General features: G+C 45.1%; 1 protein-coding gene across 2 annotated transcripts in view; it reads right to left on the minus strand.

The window, feature by feature from the left end:
* The window catches only part of MAPKAP1 (MAPK associated protein 1), a 327,283-nt gene that overhangs the window by 152,452 nt on the left and 158,308 nt on the right, over window positions 1–16,523 (minus strand). For both annotated transcript variants that reach the window (XM_068124857.2, XM_068124856.2), the window contains exons 4-6: window positions 14,899–15,071; window positions 9,650–9,826; window positions 2,700–2,815 (exon numbers count right to left, since the gene is read on the minus strand). In XM_068124857.2, coding sequence (XP_067980958.1) covers window positions 2,700–2,815; window positions 9,650–9,826; window positions 14,899–15,071 — 466 coding nt within the window. The remainder of the gene's footprint in view (window positions 1–2,699; window positions 2,816–9,649; window positions 9,827–14,898; window positions 15,072–16,523) is intronic.

Consider the following 16,523-nt stretch of genomic DNA (forward strand, 5'->3'; position numbering starts at 1 on the left):
TGTTATGTTTGGAATGTTACAAGTTTAATAAAATAGCCCCGAGTGGGCTGACGTCATCTCTTGAGGTTGATAGTTGGGGGAACCTGCCTGAGAGCACCCTGATCCGAAATCAAAAAAATCGAAGATAAAGCTATCCTACAGGCCATCAAGTAGAAGGGCTGTATCGGGTCTCAGAGCAATCAGTTGGCAAATAAGGGACGACTAGGGATCCAAAGTTTCAGGGGGTAATCCCGTCTGGGAGCCCCCATGATCAGAAATCGAAAAATTGAAGCCTGAGTGATTGTGCCTCTTGTATTCATGTGTCAAGTTTCAGAGTAATCAGCTGGATGATGAGAGGAGTAGCAAAAATAACAAAAAGTTAACAGACGACCGTTCGGACAGACGGATTTACAGACGGACGGCCCTCCTGACTTACGGACAGACGGGCAGATATCTGGACATCGCGATCCATTTTATAAGTTCATCTCTTTGTGTTTCGAGATGAGATGACCTAAAGTGTTTCAATGATAAATAAGCTTAGCACAGAGAAATGCTCGTAGGACACTCTGATACTATACAATGGAATATTGGACAGAGAATATTGGGTGCAGTGGTGGAGAGAGATCAGTCAGTGGGAAGTGGGAGCATGGAGTAAGAAGCATATTCCCCTCACCCCATGCCAATTTGTCCTTACTCGCCTGATTCAGTGTTCATGACTGTTTGGGCCTTAGCCACAATTTATATTCTCTGTGAATTAACGATTATTTATTCATTGTATATTTTCCTGTCCAATAATTTGGTCTGTGTAACTAGTATGTCCATCAAAACATTATCAATTTCTAACAAGACATTATCTGCCATGATCCCGCCATTTTGCCAAGCCGACGTTTGGGATTAATTGGAATACCTGGAGGATTAAGTTCATAATAATCAGGAGTTTGATGTCGTGCTTGTTTAAACACACACGGAATTAATGATACAGTACATGACCAAAAGTATGTGGACAACCGAATATCAAACATCTCATTCCAAAATCATGAGCATTAATATGGTTGTGGTTTCCCCCCCGCCCCCTTGCTGCGATAACAGCCTCCATTGCTGCGGGGATGTTGGAACATTGCTGCGGGGATTTGCTTCCATTCAGCCACAGGAGCATTAGTGAGGTCGAGCACTGATGTTGGGCGATTAGGCCTGGCTCGCAGTCGGCATTCCAATTCATCCCAAAGGTGTTCGATGGGGTTGAGGTCAGGGCTCTGTGCAGGCCAGTCAAGTTCTTTCACACCAATCTCAACAAACCATTTCTGTATGGACCTCGCTTTGTGCACGGGGGCATTGTCATGCTGAAACAGGAAAGGGCCTTCCCCCAAACTGTTGCCACAAAGTTGGAAGCACACAATCGTCTAGAATGTCATTGTATGCTGTAGCGTTAAGATTTCCCTTCTCTGGAACTAAGGGGTCAAGCCCAAACCATGAAAAATAACCCCAGACCATTATTCCTCCTCCACCAAACTTTACAGTTGGCACTTTGCATTCGGGCAGGTAGCGTTCTGCTGGCATCCGCCAAACCCAGATTTGTCCGTCGGACTGCCAGATGGTGAAGCGTGATTCATCACTCCAGAGAACGCGTTTCCACTGTTCCAGAGTCTAATGGCGGCGAGCTTTACACCACTCCAGCCAACGCTTGGCATTGCGCATGGTGATCTTAAACTTGTGTGCGGCTGCTCGGCCATGGAAACCCATTTCATGAAGCTCCTGACGAACAGTTGTTGTGCTGATGTTGCTTCCAGAGGCAGTTTTGAACTCGGTAGTGAGTGTTGCAACTGAGGACAGACGATTTTTACGTGCTACGCACTTCAGCACTCGGCAGTCCCATTCTGTGAGCTTGTGTGGCCTACCACTTCACGGCTGAGCTGTTTTGCTCCTAGACATTTCCACTTCACAATAACAGCCCTTACAGTTGACCAAGGCAGCTCCAGCAGGGCAGAAATTTGACGAACTGACTTGTTGGAAAGGTGGCATCCTCTGATGGTGCCACGTTGAAAGTCACTGAGCTCTTTAGTACGGCCCATTCTACTGGCAATGTTTGTCTATGGAGATTGCATGGCTGTGTGCTTGATTATATACACCTGTCAGCAATGGGTGTGGCTGAAACAGCCAAATCCACTAATTAGAAGGGGTGTCCACATACCTTTGGTCATGTAGTGTACATCACACATCTGATCAGGTGTCACATGGAGAAATTGGCCTTATGCTGGTCATACTTGAAGCATAGCCTCAGCAAGGTTGGTTAGCACAAATCAGTGAAGGAGAGCATTTGGGTGAGGACCATCCACATGACAACAATATTTCACAGTTTTCCTTCCAAAGGCAGATCATTAATTAAGTCCACCGCAGGAACCACAAACCCTATTAAAAATAGGCCACAGGTTCAGCACAAAAAGGCCTCTGGATTACCAAACTTAATCCAAGAAGTGGGCTCAACATCCTGCCCATAAGATGATGGACCACAGTGGTTCCACTTGACAGTGACAGCAGTTTGGGATCAAATTCCATGGGCATTTTAGGTTATAAATTATTATTTAGGTATTTTATTTAGGTATTTAGGTATTTAATTATTTTGGTATTTTACATTTTAGGTTTTAGGTTATAATCCTTTTTCACGTGCCTGTAGCTTCACTACAAAGCTAGATGAAAGCACAGAAAACCTGCTCTCTCGTTACCTGTGGAAGAACCATTTCCACGATGTCGGAGCAAAGTCTTGTGCAGCACATCCCGCATGCAGACGTCCATTCCATCTACCTGCACCAGAGAGCACCCACCCGCAGGCAAATTGCTTCTAAGGACCAGGTCGTGGAAGGAATGGTACAGGCAGAATATTAGGGCCGATGCAACCCAACCACCAAACGGGAGCTAATGAATATTCATTTAATGCAGGTAATGAGTTGTACGTGCACTGCCCTGGTTATGTGAGTACTAAGCAACATAATGATGGTTAGTTGAACACTACAATGCAATCATTTATATTTTCTTGTAAGAATATTGTAACATTCTGTGTCTTCCTAACAGGTGACTCCAGACCGTGGGAGATCTCTCGCCAAAGACACCCGAGTGGAGGTGAGTGCGCATGCACGGATAATCCACCGTGATGTTGATGTTTTATCAATTTCAGTGCGCGGTCGACTTAAAGGGAGAAATTTATTCACGCTGGAGGATGAAACCATGGTTCAACAAGCATTCTGAGTATTGCGCTGCAATACATGTCCCCTACCAAAGTTCAAAGTGCCATAACTTTGTCAAAAATGATCGAATATGCAAATTTATGCACGGTTGATGCTGGTTTTCAAACTTGATCTGAGGTATGCTGAGACACATGTGTGTCACGCCTAGCCTCGTTGATAAGCCCGCAAGGTCGCTCCGTGGAGCGGCCTGCACGTATTGCACTGTGTGAATTATATAAATTATTACCAACTCACGGTCTGAGGTACTAGCGATTCAAGAGATATCCATTTAAAAAATATTTTCGTTTAATTAACGATATCTGCCAAACCACGTGCCCTATCGCAAATTTCAAAAGGACATTTTAGTAGACTGACATGCTGAACAGATCTGTGAAGTTTCCCCTCGATTGGATCAAAAATGAGGGAGGAGCTCGGTTTTAAAGGTTCATGCTTAAAAACGTCATAACTCTGAAACCATCAGTAATTTATTATATTACTGATTATTATACATAATGCTCATGCTCATGCTCATGATCATGCTCATGTATGACCTGATCCCATCAAACATGAACAAATAAAATAAAGCCCTGCGACCAGACATAGTACTCAGGAACAAAAAGGAAAAGACAGCATTGCTGATTGAGATATCAGTACCTAGCGATTTTGGCCTAAATAATGCAGAAATCAAGAAAATGACCCAATACCAAGACCTCAACAATGAAATGAAAAGATCCTGGAAGCTGAAGAACTCCAAAATTGTACCAATGATAACTAGAGCTACGGGAATGATAAAGAAGAACTTTACAGAGATCTTAAAAACCATCCATGGGAACATTACCACAAACAAAACTACAGTTGGAGGCTGTACCGTGTACCGGGCTCAGTGACGATCCTGAAAAGAGCCCTTGGAAAAAAACTCTGAGAACAACAAAATTTCACAACATAGCCCATGAATCGCAATCCTTCACCAAAGCAGGGGTGGATACTTTGAGGAGTCTGTTGCATCTTCTAAAACCCAAATTATGGAGATAACCAAGGACACGCAAACACACACGTGCTTGCAAAACCCTGTCTCCCGCTGTGCGGGGGATGGGCTAGTAATGGCTCTCAGGATGAGCATTTTATTTTGCAGGTTGCATAGCCACCAATAAATGTTCAAATCCATGGAGGAGTGGATAAGCAGTTTCTGAGGGGAGAGTTAGTTTTGACCATGGGGCCAGCAAGTCCAAAATTCAGAGACCAGAAATGTTTATTGCAGGAGAAACACAGTAGGCTGTTCTCACAGCTTGGCAGCACCCAGGTCTCAAAGCTTGGCAGCAGGGGGTTGCTGGTTAGAGATGGTGTGTGGGAGGTCTGGCAGCAGGGGGGAGGATGGCCAGTTTAAACCTATTTCTAATTTATTCTTTGGAGGAAATGGTGGTGCACTAGAAAAACGTGCTGGCTGATGTGGTCGGGCCCTGCTCCGCTCGTTGGCTAAGAGGGAAACCGAGTGGCACATACACTGATCTAATAAATTTGTGACTCAACAGATCGTATCAAATGCAAAATACCTTATGCTATCCTTACCAATGGCAGGCACACATTGTATGGTGCAGAGGAGAGCATCTACTCTAATCTATAATACATAATCAAAAACTATTTTTCACTTTACTTTTAATGCACAATAGTGATCATAAGGACCAATTTACCCACTGCTCAGATTCCTGGTCTTGTTCTACAAATTTGAGCATGGCTGTGATAAGTTCTTCCTACTTTGCCCTGGCACAATTAGCCCTCTTGGGAGTGCAGCCCTGACTTAGGCATTCTCACCTGGCTGTATCTCTCTATAACACATACGACCCTTGGGCTTACCTGGAGTCTCTCTCCGTGCTCCCCAAGTAATTGTGGGGCCCTTGCTCTACCTGACAGCCACTGCGGGGCTCTTCCCGACACCCATCAGGCTCGTCCCGACACCCATCAGGCTCGTCCCGACACCCACCGTCAGGCTCTTCCTGAAACCCACAGGCCGTCGCTTTATTCTAACCAACCCGCCCTTTTGGCATCTCTTGCGGCTCTCAACCGCTCAGGAGACCCCAACGCTCGGTACCATTAATAATAACACTCCTAACTTTCGAGACAAATGCCCAGCCCAACAACTAAATGTTTCCACCCTGTTTTACAAATTCACCTACTCTGAACTTGTGATGCCCAATGACCAGCAGCCTTATAGCTTCCATTTTTAAAATGTTCTCACCCCTCTATCTCATCTTTACTAACTGGAGGCTCCCTCCAGTAAGGGTTTGGCTTTCACATAACGCTTCACACCATGCACACCTAAAATTTGGCTCACATTCAAATTCATTCCCAGCACCATTTTTCACTCAGTCTCCATTCAAGCCAATTCTGCTGGAACAAGAAAAGGGAGGAGGAGAAAGGTGCACCCCAAGCTACAATCATTAAATTAAGACCAATCAAAACCACGTTATTTTCCTCCACTCTAACATTTCACAAAATTCCCCATGCAATAATTTTAACGTCAAACTGCTCTTACCCTCCTACCGGTCAGTCCGTTGCTGCTGCTACTCTTGTCACCTATTATGGTTCCATAGCCCTGAGCCCTGCCCTCAGCTCACCACTGCTCTGTGGGTCCTGAACCTGTGAGGGATGCTCACATTGCCCCCAACCTTTCCTCCAATGCTCATGGGCCTGGCACAGCCACCTGCAGTGCCTCCCTCTTTTCTTCCCTGGCCTCTGCTGAGCTTGGGGAGGCTGTAGGTGCAGGCCCCACCTTTCCTTCTTGGCTCTTGAAGTCAAGCTGGGGTAAGCAATTTCTGTATCTGTGGGTTTCTACCCTGCCTATCTGTGACAGTGTCAGTCCTTACTATTCTGGCTGGTGGTGTTTCTCCTCCTACCTGTCTTTCAACCCTACACATAGTGCCGATAACATTCTCGGTGCACTCACTATCTGGCCATCCACCGAGGTGTGCAAACACACACACACACACACACACACACACACACATCACTGGACGATCCTCTACCCAAGTGTTCACCACCTGGCTAGTCTCCTCCCGTGCACCATGCATGTATGCAGCCACGTACCTGGCAAAGACTGCCTGCTTCTTTAAACGGTTGCACCTCTCAACCAGGTCGCAGTACCCGGTGCTGTCATTCGCCTGTTCCTCCTGGGCCTACAGGAATTCATCCTGTACCTGTTGGAACTCATTAACATCACAACGTATTTCCTTTATGCCATTCATCTCCGTTTTACACACCTGCTTTCTCAATATTCTCTAAATCTGCCCTTAATCTTCCCTCAATGTTTCAGTCGCCACCTCTTTTGGGTCAGCCTCCACCTCCACTTTTGGTGGTTCAGCTGCCACCTGCTGCTGCTCGATTCCACAGTTCTTCAGCATGGCTGCCATGTCATTGTTATGGGGCCACATGCTGGCATTCATTCGGCCACCATTTTGTGCCTCTTTGACGAATTTTTTTCTTCTTTTCAGTGTTCCCACTTGGCCATTCTATTTTCCATTTTGATGTTAATCTCAGCCTCTCTTCTTTCCCTTTTGGTTTTCATTTTGGCCTCTTTTACTTTCTTTTGGCCTTCATCTCGGCCTTTCGTTTTCTCAAATTGTACATATATAGACCTCCATTGTGTTATGCAATTCATCTTTCTTTTCTTCTCCTGTTCAAGCTCAACTTGCTGTTTGTCTAGTACCTCCTTCACCAACCTCTCCAATTACTCACTATCCAGTCTCACATTTCTCCTCAAATGACTAATCTCCAAAGTCATGCTTCCTTTGCTTCTTCAGCCTCTTTATCACTCCTCACTCTTCAATCTTGCTTTTTCTTTCAAATGGCTAATTTCCAAGTCAGGCCTCCTTTACGTCTTCTCAAGACACTCTTTCTTCCAGACTTTTCTTAAACTGCTGCTCCCTTCAGTCGCGTTCTTCCTCTGGAGTCTAGACTCAAAATAATATTCATCCTCTGCTCTGAATCTTTCTCAATAAAGTTCAGGAAAGACTGTCTTATTAACTTCTGCTGGTCGAGGTTCAGCAGGTTAAGTATGACAAAAAGTTCACCAGTTGTAACGGACTTGATCTCCCTAACGGGCAATACGAGACCATTGGATAATTCTCTCCCAAGACACTCGAGCGGAGGCGTATGCGCATGCGCAGATAATCCGCCACAATGCTGATGTTTTACTAATTTCACCACGCCGCCATTTCAGCCAATATAGTTGACTTAATGGGGCGAATTTACTCACGCTGGAGGAAGGAACCACGGCTCAAAATACACAGAAACTGGTTAAAAGCAAACCGTTTTAAATGTTTGATGGGGATAAATAATGGGGATTGGGACACGTGAGGTAAAATCAACAAAAAAGACAGAGATAACCGGATGGTGAGCTAAACTGGCTGTATCAGTTCCTCGGTTATCTTATCAATAATCTTATGACAACGGACGTAGTTGGGAACAACAGATTCAAGACGGAAGGTAACGGACAAAAGTGTTTTCCTGAAGACCCACTTGAAGATGAAGAGGGACAAAGACCCATTTTTGTGGGTCTTTCCTGAAGCACGAAGGGCGCGATGTAGGAATGCTCACGGGATTCTTTCCCGATCTGGATCTCGCCCCCGGCTGTCGGCCAGTGTGCGAGTCCCAGGCTGTGAATCCACAAGGAGAGGAGAGCGTTGATTGTTAACAGCTGCAACAGAGATATGATGGTCACGGCTGTGTCTTCTCTGTCTCTATCTTTTACTGACTTGATCTCCTCACTCTCTTTGGTGCGATCTCCTACTCACTCAGTCTGCTCTCCTCTCTCGTGTGGTTCTCCTACTCACTCCTTGACTGGTCCAAGGCGTGAACATCATCTCTCATAACCAGCGCTCCCGCTCCCCCCCCCCCCCCCCCCCCCCCCACAGTGCGAGTCTTGCGCATGTGGTGTCAATGGTACCGACTCCAGGTTATGAGAGGTCGTACACGTGAATTTGCCATTGTTGCAAAACCTGTGTTCGAGGCTCCTTAGTAGCACACATTAATTTGCCATGGTCAATGTGTTTTATGTATAAAAGTACAATGAATGATCGTTTTAAGGCCATTTTTCCCCACTAGAGCGGGGGTTAGCCTTGCGGGCCCCATGACAATCATGGTTCCCTGTTTGAGGCAATGTTTTTATGGCCGGATGCCCTTCCTGACGCCAACCCTTGGTCACGCTCTTACGATGCGTAGGGATACAGTGTACATATTCTAAATCGGGGTACACACCGTGATCATTCATCCCAGCAAGCTGGTACTCAATTTGCCGACCTCAGAGGGATGACAGGCTGAGTCAACCCCCCTGGCGTTAATTCAGCGATCGACCGGGATTCGAACCCAGGATCCTAGGACCCCAAGCCGGCACCCTAACCGCTAAGCCAACGCCAGGCTATAAAAGTACAATGGGGATGTTTTAAAGATTAAACAGCATGGGAAATGGGAGAAAGACACAGACACAAGGATAAAGGGTGGCAGGGAATCCGACTATACACACAATTCTGGTCGATGTTAATTGGGGTTTACGAACGCTTATGATAACACTCATTAGGATATGACTATCACATAATTAACCCCTCATTAACCCCAAAGTCATTTCCGTAATAATATCATATCAAAAACAAAGATGGACACATCCAGGAAGTTTCTAATATATTGCAAGCATTGGCATCGATATGGCTTTACAGACCAGTCAGTATGAGATTGTCTCCATTTAAATGAACAAATGGTCTATTTTTTAAGGATTTCACCTGGTGGTACAAAACAAGCTTATGGGATATTCAATAAGTATTACAAAGCACAATCATTGAAATATTATGCTGCACCTCTGCCTTTAGAAATATAATTTGTGGAATCCTCTATTAAATTTCAAACATCAGGAACAAGTCAAACAAACACAAGATGGAATCTATGATAACTGATGTTTCTGTGATGCAGGTCACAGGATGGGACTGGCAATAGAGGTGAGGTATACACACTCCCCTCTGACCTGTCTCGCCTGGGTTTGAATCTCCACACAGCTATAAGCCACCATCCTGGCGCTTCGCAGATATCCAGGGCAAGTGATCACCCCCCGGATGGATGTTAAACTGGGCGTCCCGTCTGCTGGTATTAGTTGATGTATGTTAAAGATTCCACGGTGTCCTTCGGAAAGAGTAGGCGAGTTATTGCCGGCCCATGGCCAAATTACAAATTCCTGCTCCAGCCTACAGGAGGCATTGCATCAGCGGCACGGCACAGCCATACCCCTGCCCCCGCATCTCCTCCCTCCAGCAAATTATTCAACTAGTTATTTATCATAGTCAGTAGAAAATGTTTATTGAAAAGCGTATGCAAACATGAAAACCACAATTTTTTTTAAATCACAATAATTTGTTGCAACAACGTCATTGAATGCGTAAGACTTGAGGGGGGAGGATGAGAGTGGCACTAACATTTTCACGAAGAGTGCCTGGGTAGCGGCGGGAGCAGGCGCGGTACCGCTTTCCACCAAAGCCAGCGTGGTGAAGCCAAATTTGTGGATGGTCTCGCTTGAGTCAAGCGGAGGAAAATCTTCATCAACCTCGCCATCGTCCTCGGCTATGTGCAGGCAGTATGCGTCAACCTGCTCGCTGCCAGAACGCGAGAGACAAGGAAGGGAATAAGGAAATGCTATCAGGGCTGATGCGAATCCATCACAAATGTTTCAAACTAAGGCAAGTAGAATATTACAACAAAAAAACAAATTGGTCGATCCTCCTCCGCACCCCCCAAATAAATGCATAACCGAGTCTCAGTGAATCTTTCATCTCCTTTCTTTAAAAATATCACAGGTAGGTGTGGGAGGGATGGATAATGGTGATAAAACAGATATCATGTGGTTCTAGGGATGGAAGATGACAACTTGATGGGCTCGAAGGAAGAGTGGGTTTATATTTTAATAAGCAAAAATTGGGGCTGAGGATTGGATGGCCAAATGGAGGTGATATCACAAGTAAAAGAAAAATGAACAAAGTCGAAGACACCTTAATAACTCTAAAGCAAAAAAAACAAAACAAAAAAAACACACACACACCTCGCATTCCACCTAAACTGGTGTGTTTATTTAATATGGATAAGCCACAGAGTTTGTGGAGAGACGAGCACACCGACCAATGATCTGGTGTTGGGGTCGCTTTGCCCACTCAGATCCTACCAGCACTACAAACCTCCACCAACATTTGGAGAAGATGTTTTTCTTATTCCACGCGACATATTTATTGCCACTGATGTTAGTGAATCTCAAAAGTATTTTCTATTTAAATGGGTATGTGTGATAAAGTTTGCCAGGATTTGCTCAATTCCATTTGAGAGTCAAGACATGTAAAAAACATTTTGGAATCGCAAGAGAATGTGAAAAACAGATATACACAAGTATGCAATTCCATTCGGCACCATGGTCCTCAAGCCATTCCACCAAGAAGCCCTTCACCGACTCGCAGCATTAAACAAAGGCCTAAGGCAAACCGATTCTATGAGGAAGTCAATCACAACTGCCCAACAACCAGCTCTAACTCTGAAAGTTGGGAAAAAGATACAAAGAGTTGCTGGTAATTGGTTTTAGGCACGGAAGAACATGCTTATCCTCCACACATCCACATACTCGCATGGATCCAAACGCTCTCGAAATGGAACACACAAATCCCACAGCCATACTGCAGTGTTGAGGTCCTGACCCCTTTGAAACCTGCAAAACCTCCCGTTCCCAGGTTCTTGCTATCGTAGAGCGTCTGTGGAGATAATAGTTTCAGATTGGCAGTGTGGGATGCATAAGGCATGTAACGGCCCCCCGGACAGCCGCCTGTGTGTGTGGGGGGGGGGGGGGGGTAAGGGTGGGGGGTGGTAGATTCGAAAGTGTTTATACACCTGTCAGTACGCCCTAATGAAGAGTTATGCAGCAGAGTGCATTATGAAAGGGGGCATTTTCTTGGCAGAGATCAGATAGCTAATTAAATCGCAACAAATGCGGTGGCGCGACGCTTTAGGCTGATTGAAAGCTCCTGCCAGTGGCCCGGCATCTGTTCCGCCAGGACGATGCTGGGACTGTGCACCGCACGGATCGGGATTACGGTGGCTTACTGTACCTCGGCCCCCTGTGTCGATGCACTCCATCAAACGTGGAAATAAAGTCTGGGCGAGTCGTTTCTCATCTTTGTTACATCGGATATTCGTCGTTCGGATGGCAAACGGTTTCTTCACACGCGTGTTCTGGTGTCTGTTCTGATTTTATGTTGTTGTTGCTTCTGCTGTTGTAGATTCAACTACATCACTATGGCAAATCCACAAATCCAGAGCATAACTTCAGAAAGCATCTGTGTTACCCAAAGGTTGAACCATTGCGGAATTTCCTTTTGCACAGTGCCAAAAGCAAACAATTTAGGCCTTTGCTCACATTTTGCAGAAGTATCAAGATTAGTCTCCTGTACACAACATCAAGGCTCATAAAAAGCGAGTTGAAAAGGGGTAAAAACGAATTGTTATATACAACTAGAACGACACTCGGTAGAGAGCATACCTCCGCCAGGCTGAACAGTTTGTTTTGTATCCCAATGATAGGCCGGATCTGGATTCGGACCTGAACAAAAATCTAATCACCTTGTTCTTGTCACCTAACCAACTCATTCACCTAGTTTAGTCATAAGTCATCCATAACTTTTTGAAATATCATGTTATATATCGCTTTTCACCCAATCTCCCAATGGTGAAGAATTACTTAAAATTTAAATAACTCTCATATCTGAATCCATATTCAGATCTTCACCAAAATCAAATCAATTCTTCCTTGTCACACACACAACCTGTCCACAAAGTTTTGTCCACATACATCAACAACTTTTTGAGATATCCCACAATGTATAGTTTTTGGCCCTATCTCTCAATGGAGAAGAATCACTTTAAAAATTCTAGGAGCCGGACTGCCGGATCCCAATGCAGAGATTCACAAAAATCTAATCATTTCGTCCTTGTCACATACGCTACATCTCTGCCAAATTTCGTCCGAATCCGTCCACAACTTTTTGAGATATATTATTCCCAAACAAACAGACAAACAAACAAACAAACAGACAGGGGCGAAAACATAACCTCCATCCACCTTTGGTGGCGCAGGTAACAAGCAAGGAATTAGTGAACAATAAAAGAGGAGAGAAAACACAGTAGCCCACAAGTAAGGTGGTTGAGTAAGGTTAATGGGGTATTAAAGATCATGAGTAGCGATAGGAAATGACAAGAGATGGTGATGCTCCACTTGCTTGAAGCTCTGGAGGGAAGAGTGCAATTGAATAGTCTCCAGAAGGTGGTTTCACAAACGGGGAAAAAAGAGAAACAAGAGTGGAAGTGGGTGTTGAACGTCCTAGATTTTGAGATGAACATCCTAGTTCCTCATGTGTTGACGTCCCAGATCCGAGGTCTCAAAGTATCCACCTCCATTTGGGTGTAGGATCACGTTTCGAGGACAAAGTTGGTCCATGGAACTTTTTCCCATTCTGTGCACCCCCATGCCTTTCTGTGTAGTTTACAGCAAGTGTCACACATGTTCTGTGGTTATTGGTGGTGGTAGGGGTGGGGAGGATGGACTGAAGGAAAAGATGAACAAGTGGAAGGAATGTATGGAGGCAAAAGGTCTGAAGGTGATTATCGGAAAGACGAAGGTGATGGCAAGTGATAAAGCATGTGGTGAGGTGGAAATAACTGGGAAGTGGCCATGTGCTGTGTGCAGGAAGGGTGTCGGAGTGAACTCCATTCAATGTAAAATGTGCGCTGAGTGGGTTCATCAAAAATGTAGTGGTCTGAGAGGGTCATTAACCAGTGTGGCAGCTACATTCAAATGTAAGGTGTGCACAGAGGGAGCTGCAGATGGAGGAAATGTTGAATTGGATCTTGGAGACGGCATGAAGCTGGAAGGTGTGAAAACATTTTGCTACCTCGGAGACATGCTGAATGGAGAAGGTGGATCAGACTCGGCAACAGTTGCTGGAGTGAGATGTGCATGGAAGAGGTTTAGGGAACTGAGTGGCGTGCTGATGAGGAGGGGAGTGTCGTTGAAGCTGAAGGGAAAGGTGTATGCTGCATGTGTGAGAAGTGTTATGATTTATGGGAGCGAGACATGGGCAATGAACGTAGAGCAGCTCAACGAAGGCTGGAAAGGGTGGAAATGCAAATGGTTCAGTGGATGTGTGGAGTATCTTTGAGAGAGAGGAAGACAAATGATGAATTGAGAAAGATGATGGGAATAGAGCCTGTGATTGATGCTGTGAAGAGTAACAGGTTGAGATGGTTTGGTCATGTGTTGAGGAAGGATGAAAGTGACTGGTTGAGAAGAGTGATGGAAATGAATGTAGAAGGAAGGAGAGGACGGGGAAGACCGAGAAAGACTTGGCTAAGGATGGTGGAAGAAGAAATGCGGGCAAGGGGGTTAACAAGGAGAGATGCAGAAAATAGGGCAAAATGGAGAAGATTGTCATGGGGACCGCAAGGCTAACCCCTGCTCTAGCAGGGTAAATGGCCTTAAAATGCATGTTGTTGGTTGTTGTTGTAGGGGTGGGGAGGGGGAAGGAGGGTTGTTTTTGACTCGAATGTTTTTGAAAAAAAAAAAAATCTTTGACTTCTCTTCAGAGAAGTCAAAGTTTTGTGATGACATCACACTGCATGCAATGTAAGGAAGGCTCATGGCCTACACGGCTAAATTCAACTGGTGCTGTCAACAATAGAAGAGGTGGTTTGCTCAAACACATCGAAAGTGAATTAAAGTACCTCGGGGTGTCTTGCTATTTTTATTTTCCACAATAGATGATGATTCAGTATATAGATATTGCCAAGGACTTGGAGACACAAACAGCAGCGAATGTTCAACCTTCATACAGTAAGACACAAAATATGAAAGAGCGTGATGTAGCCTCAGTGGACGTGTGGACACTTGAAATATCATTGGAGAGCAAGTGGAAACCAAAACAAGTGTCTTATCCTTACCCCTCCTGAAGCTGATTGAATTATAGAGAAATGAACATCATAATTCAAGCATAGGGATGAGCGGAGCTTGAGGAGGGGTAAGAGTAACGTACTTTTCAAACGGGATCAAGCTCGAGTTATTTGGCAACAAAGAACGACAGCTTGCACAACTGCAGATAAAACACAATCGTAGACAATGTACAACATCTTCGATGGAAGCATGAGTTGGGGGAGTGGGGGGGGGGGGGGGGGGTGGAGGGGGGATCAATACAAGCTTCAGTGAACTGTGTTGGAAATTTACACGAAAGAAACGGTGCCCTGTGATTGCTGACAATGACAGCAATATTCCGATCCCTCAAATCAAGTCATCGAGGAACACACCTTTTAGCGTGGTAATTCATCTTCCACCATGATAGCCGTCCAAAGGATACATAGGCCAATGAAGGACCGTGGGGGTGGGAGGTTGGGGGTTCAGGGGTGGAGGTGAGAAAAGAAGTAAGGGTGGGGCGAACTAGGAAAAAAGAAGGAAGGAGGGGGGAAAAAATAAAAATAAGGTGGGGGGAGAAGTGAAGGAACAAAAATACAAAAAGAGAAGATGAAAGGAAGTGTGAACGAAAAGGAGAAATGGAGATAAGTGGTGGGGGGGGGGGGGGAGGGGAAGGGAGGGGCAAGGTAAGGGTAAGGGGAGAAGTGGGAGTGTAGGAGAGAAAATGCTAACTTGAGCTTTGGTTCCCGGCCTTCATTGGTGTACTGCCAGCAGATGAGTCCCACGAGATCCTGCACACGAGCGTTGGCGATCACCACCATGGTCATAGACTGGCGGCTCTCGGTGTCAATACCTCCGGGCAAGAACACATCTATCTTCTTGGTCGCCGTTGTACCAACATGGCCCTGTAAAGCATGTGAATCAACGTTGAAATATATCATCTTCATCACAGTATTCATCAGCACATCCATCAGCACATCCACGGTCATTTTGGCAGCTTTGCTGACTGGGCTGTCCAGTTATTATGGAAACACTCAGACCAGAGCTAATGCGTTCCCCGACATAATAAAGAAAACAAGCCTAGTTACCTGCTATTACTGCCGCTTTACAACCTTATTCTCAACGAACACTATCTACAAATCCTTAGAATGTGCAAGCTAAAACCATCTCAAGCTAGTCCAGTCCATTTGGAAGGACTTTCGCTGTTATTGGAGTTTTGGGCATTGCTCGAATCCCCTCCAAAATGGAAGTCTGTGAGATGATCATCGCCCCAAAAACGGATCAGAAAAAAGAAGTGCTAGGAGCTGCCAGGCAAAGAAATAATTATGCACATTTAAAACTGGAATGTCAGATCTCTAATCATAGCCCCCTGAGCTCAAACCACTCGGTGCTCAACGATGACTGCATTCAAACGCGTGAGGCGCTGCAGTCCATGGGTTGGCAGGAGCAGAAGATGCGAAAAAGGAATCGCTCTCCGTGTTCGCCACTCTTTCCTACCCTCGAGTGTCTCGTGCACACGAGCGGGTGCAATTTTCTACAACGACCTCTCTCTGGGACCTGGCCCCTCTCAATCCGCTTTAGGGGAAATAAGTTTGAGATGCGCAGGTTTCTGTTGGTTTTGCACATTGTGAGCAAGTAGGATGGGAGTGATTGTTCTTGGCAGTTCACACTTGCGAAATCGCACGTCAAATCTGTGTCACGTTTCATCAAAAGAAAATGAAATAAAAGAAAGAAATAAGGTTGAATTGTAATGATGGAAAAAAGAGAAAAACACTTTGGAACAAGAAACAACAAAAGAAAAGTTTATATAAGCAAACTCTATTGGTCAATGTAAAAGGCTGAAAACAACATGAACTTTAACTGTCCAAGCAAGAATCCACCAAACTTACATAGATCTCCTTTAGAGTTCAAACAGCGAGCTGCTGCTGATGCGCAAAGATGCCACAACTACTCACAAGCTGGTGTCACCACTTTTAGCAATTATGCTTCAGCAGAGGCATTTCAAGGTGCAGTCATCGCTTTGACGTTCTACGCATGCACGGACATTCATTCCATCCTGCATTGGACAAGGTTTAGGCCTCAAAATGAATGTGACCATAGGCTAAGGAAAACAGTTCTTCTTTATTCTATCCCTACTGTCGCTGTCATTTCTGTTTTGGGCGATTGCTGCAACGATTGTGACGATGCGTTACTTTTTTGTTACTTGTTTATACAGAGAAAAAGCTCAAACCGTTCAGCTTGAAAAAGCCCAGACAACAACACAGATATCCGAACACAAGGGTTTAAATCCAGTGTGAGATGTCGATTTGCGCTCTCATGTCCATTTCTCCCTTACGCCTTTTGTACACTTTCCTTCA

This window comes from Myxine glutinosa, chromosome 8, assembly GCF_964187855.1.
Source record: "Myxine glutinosa chromosome 8, kmMyxGlut1.1, whole genome shotgun sequence".
NCBI lineage: Eukaryota > Metazoa > Chordata > Myxini > Myxiniformes > Myxinidae > Myxine > Myxine glutinosa.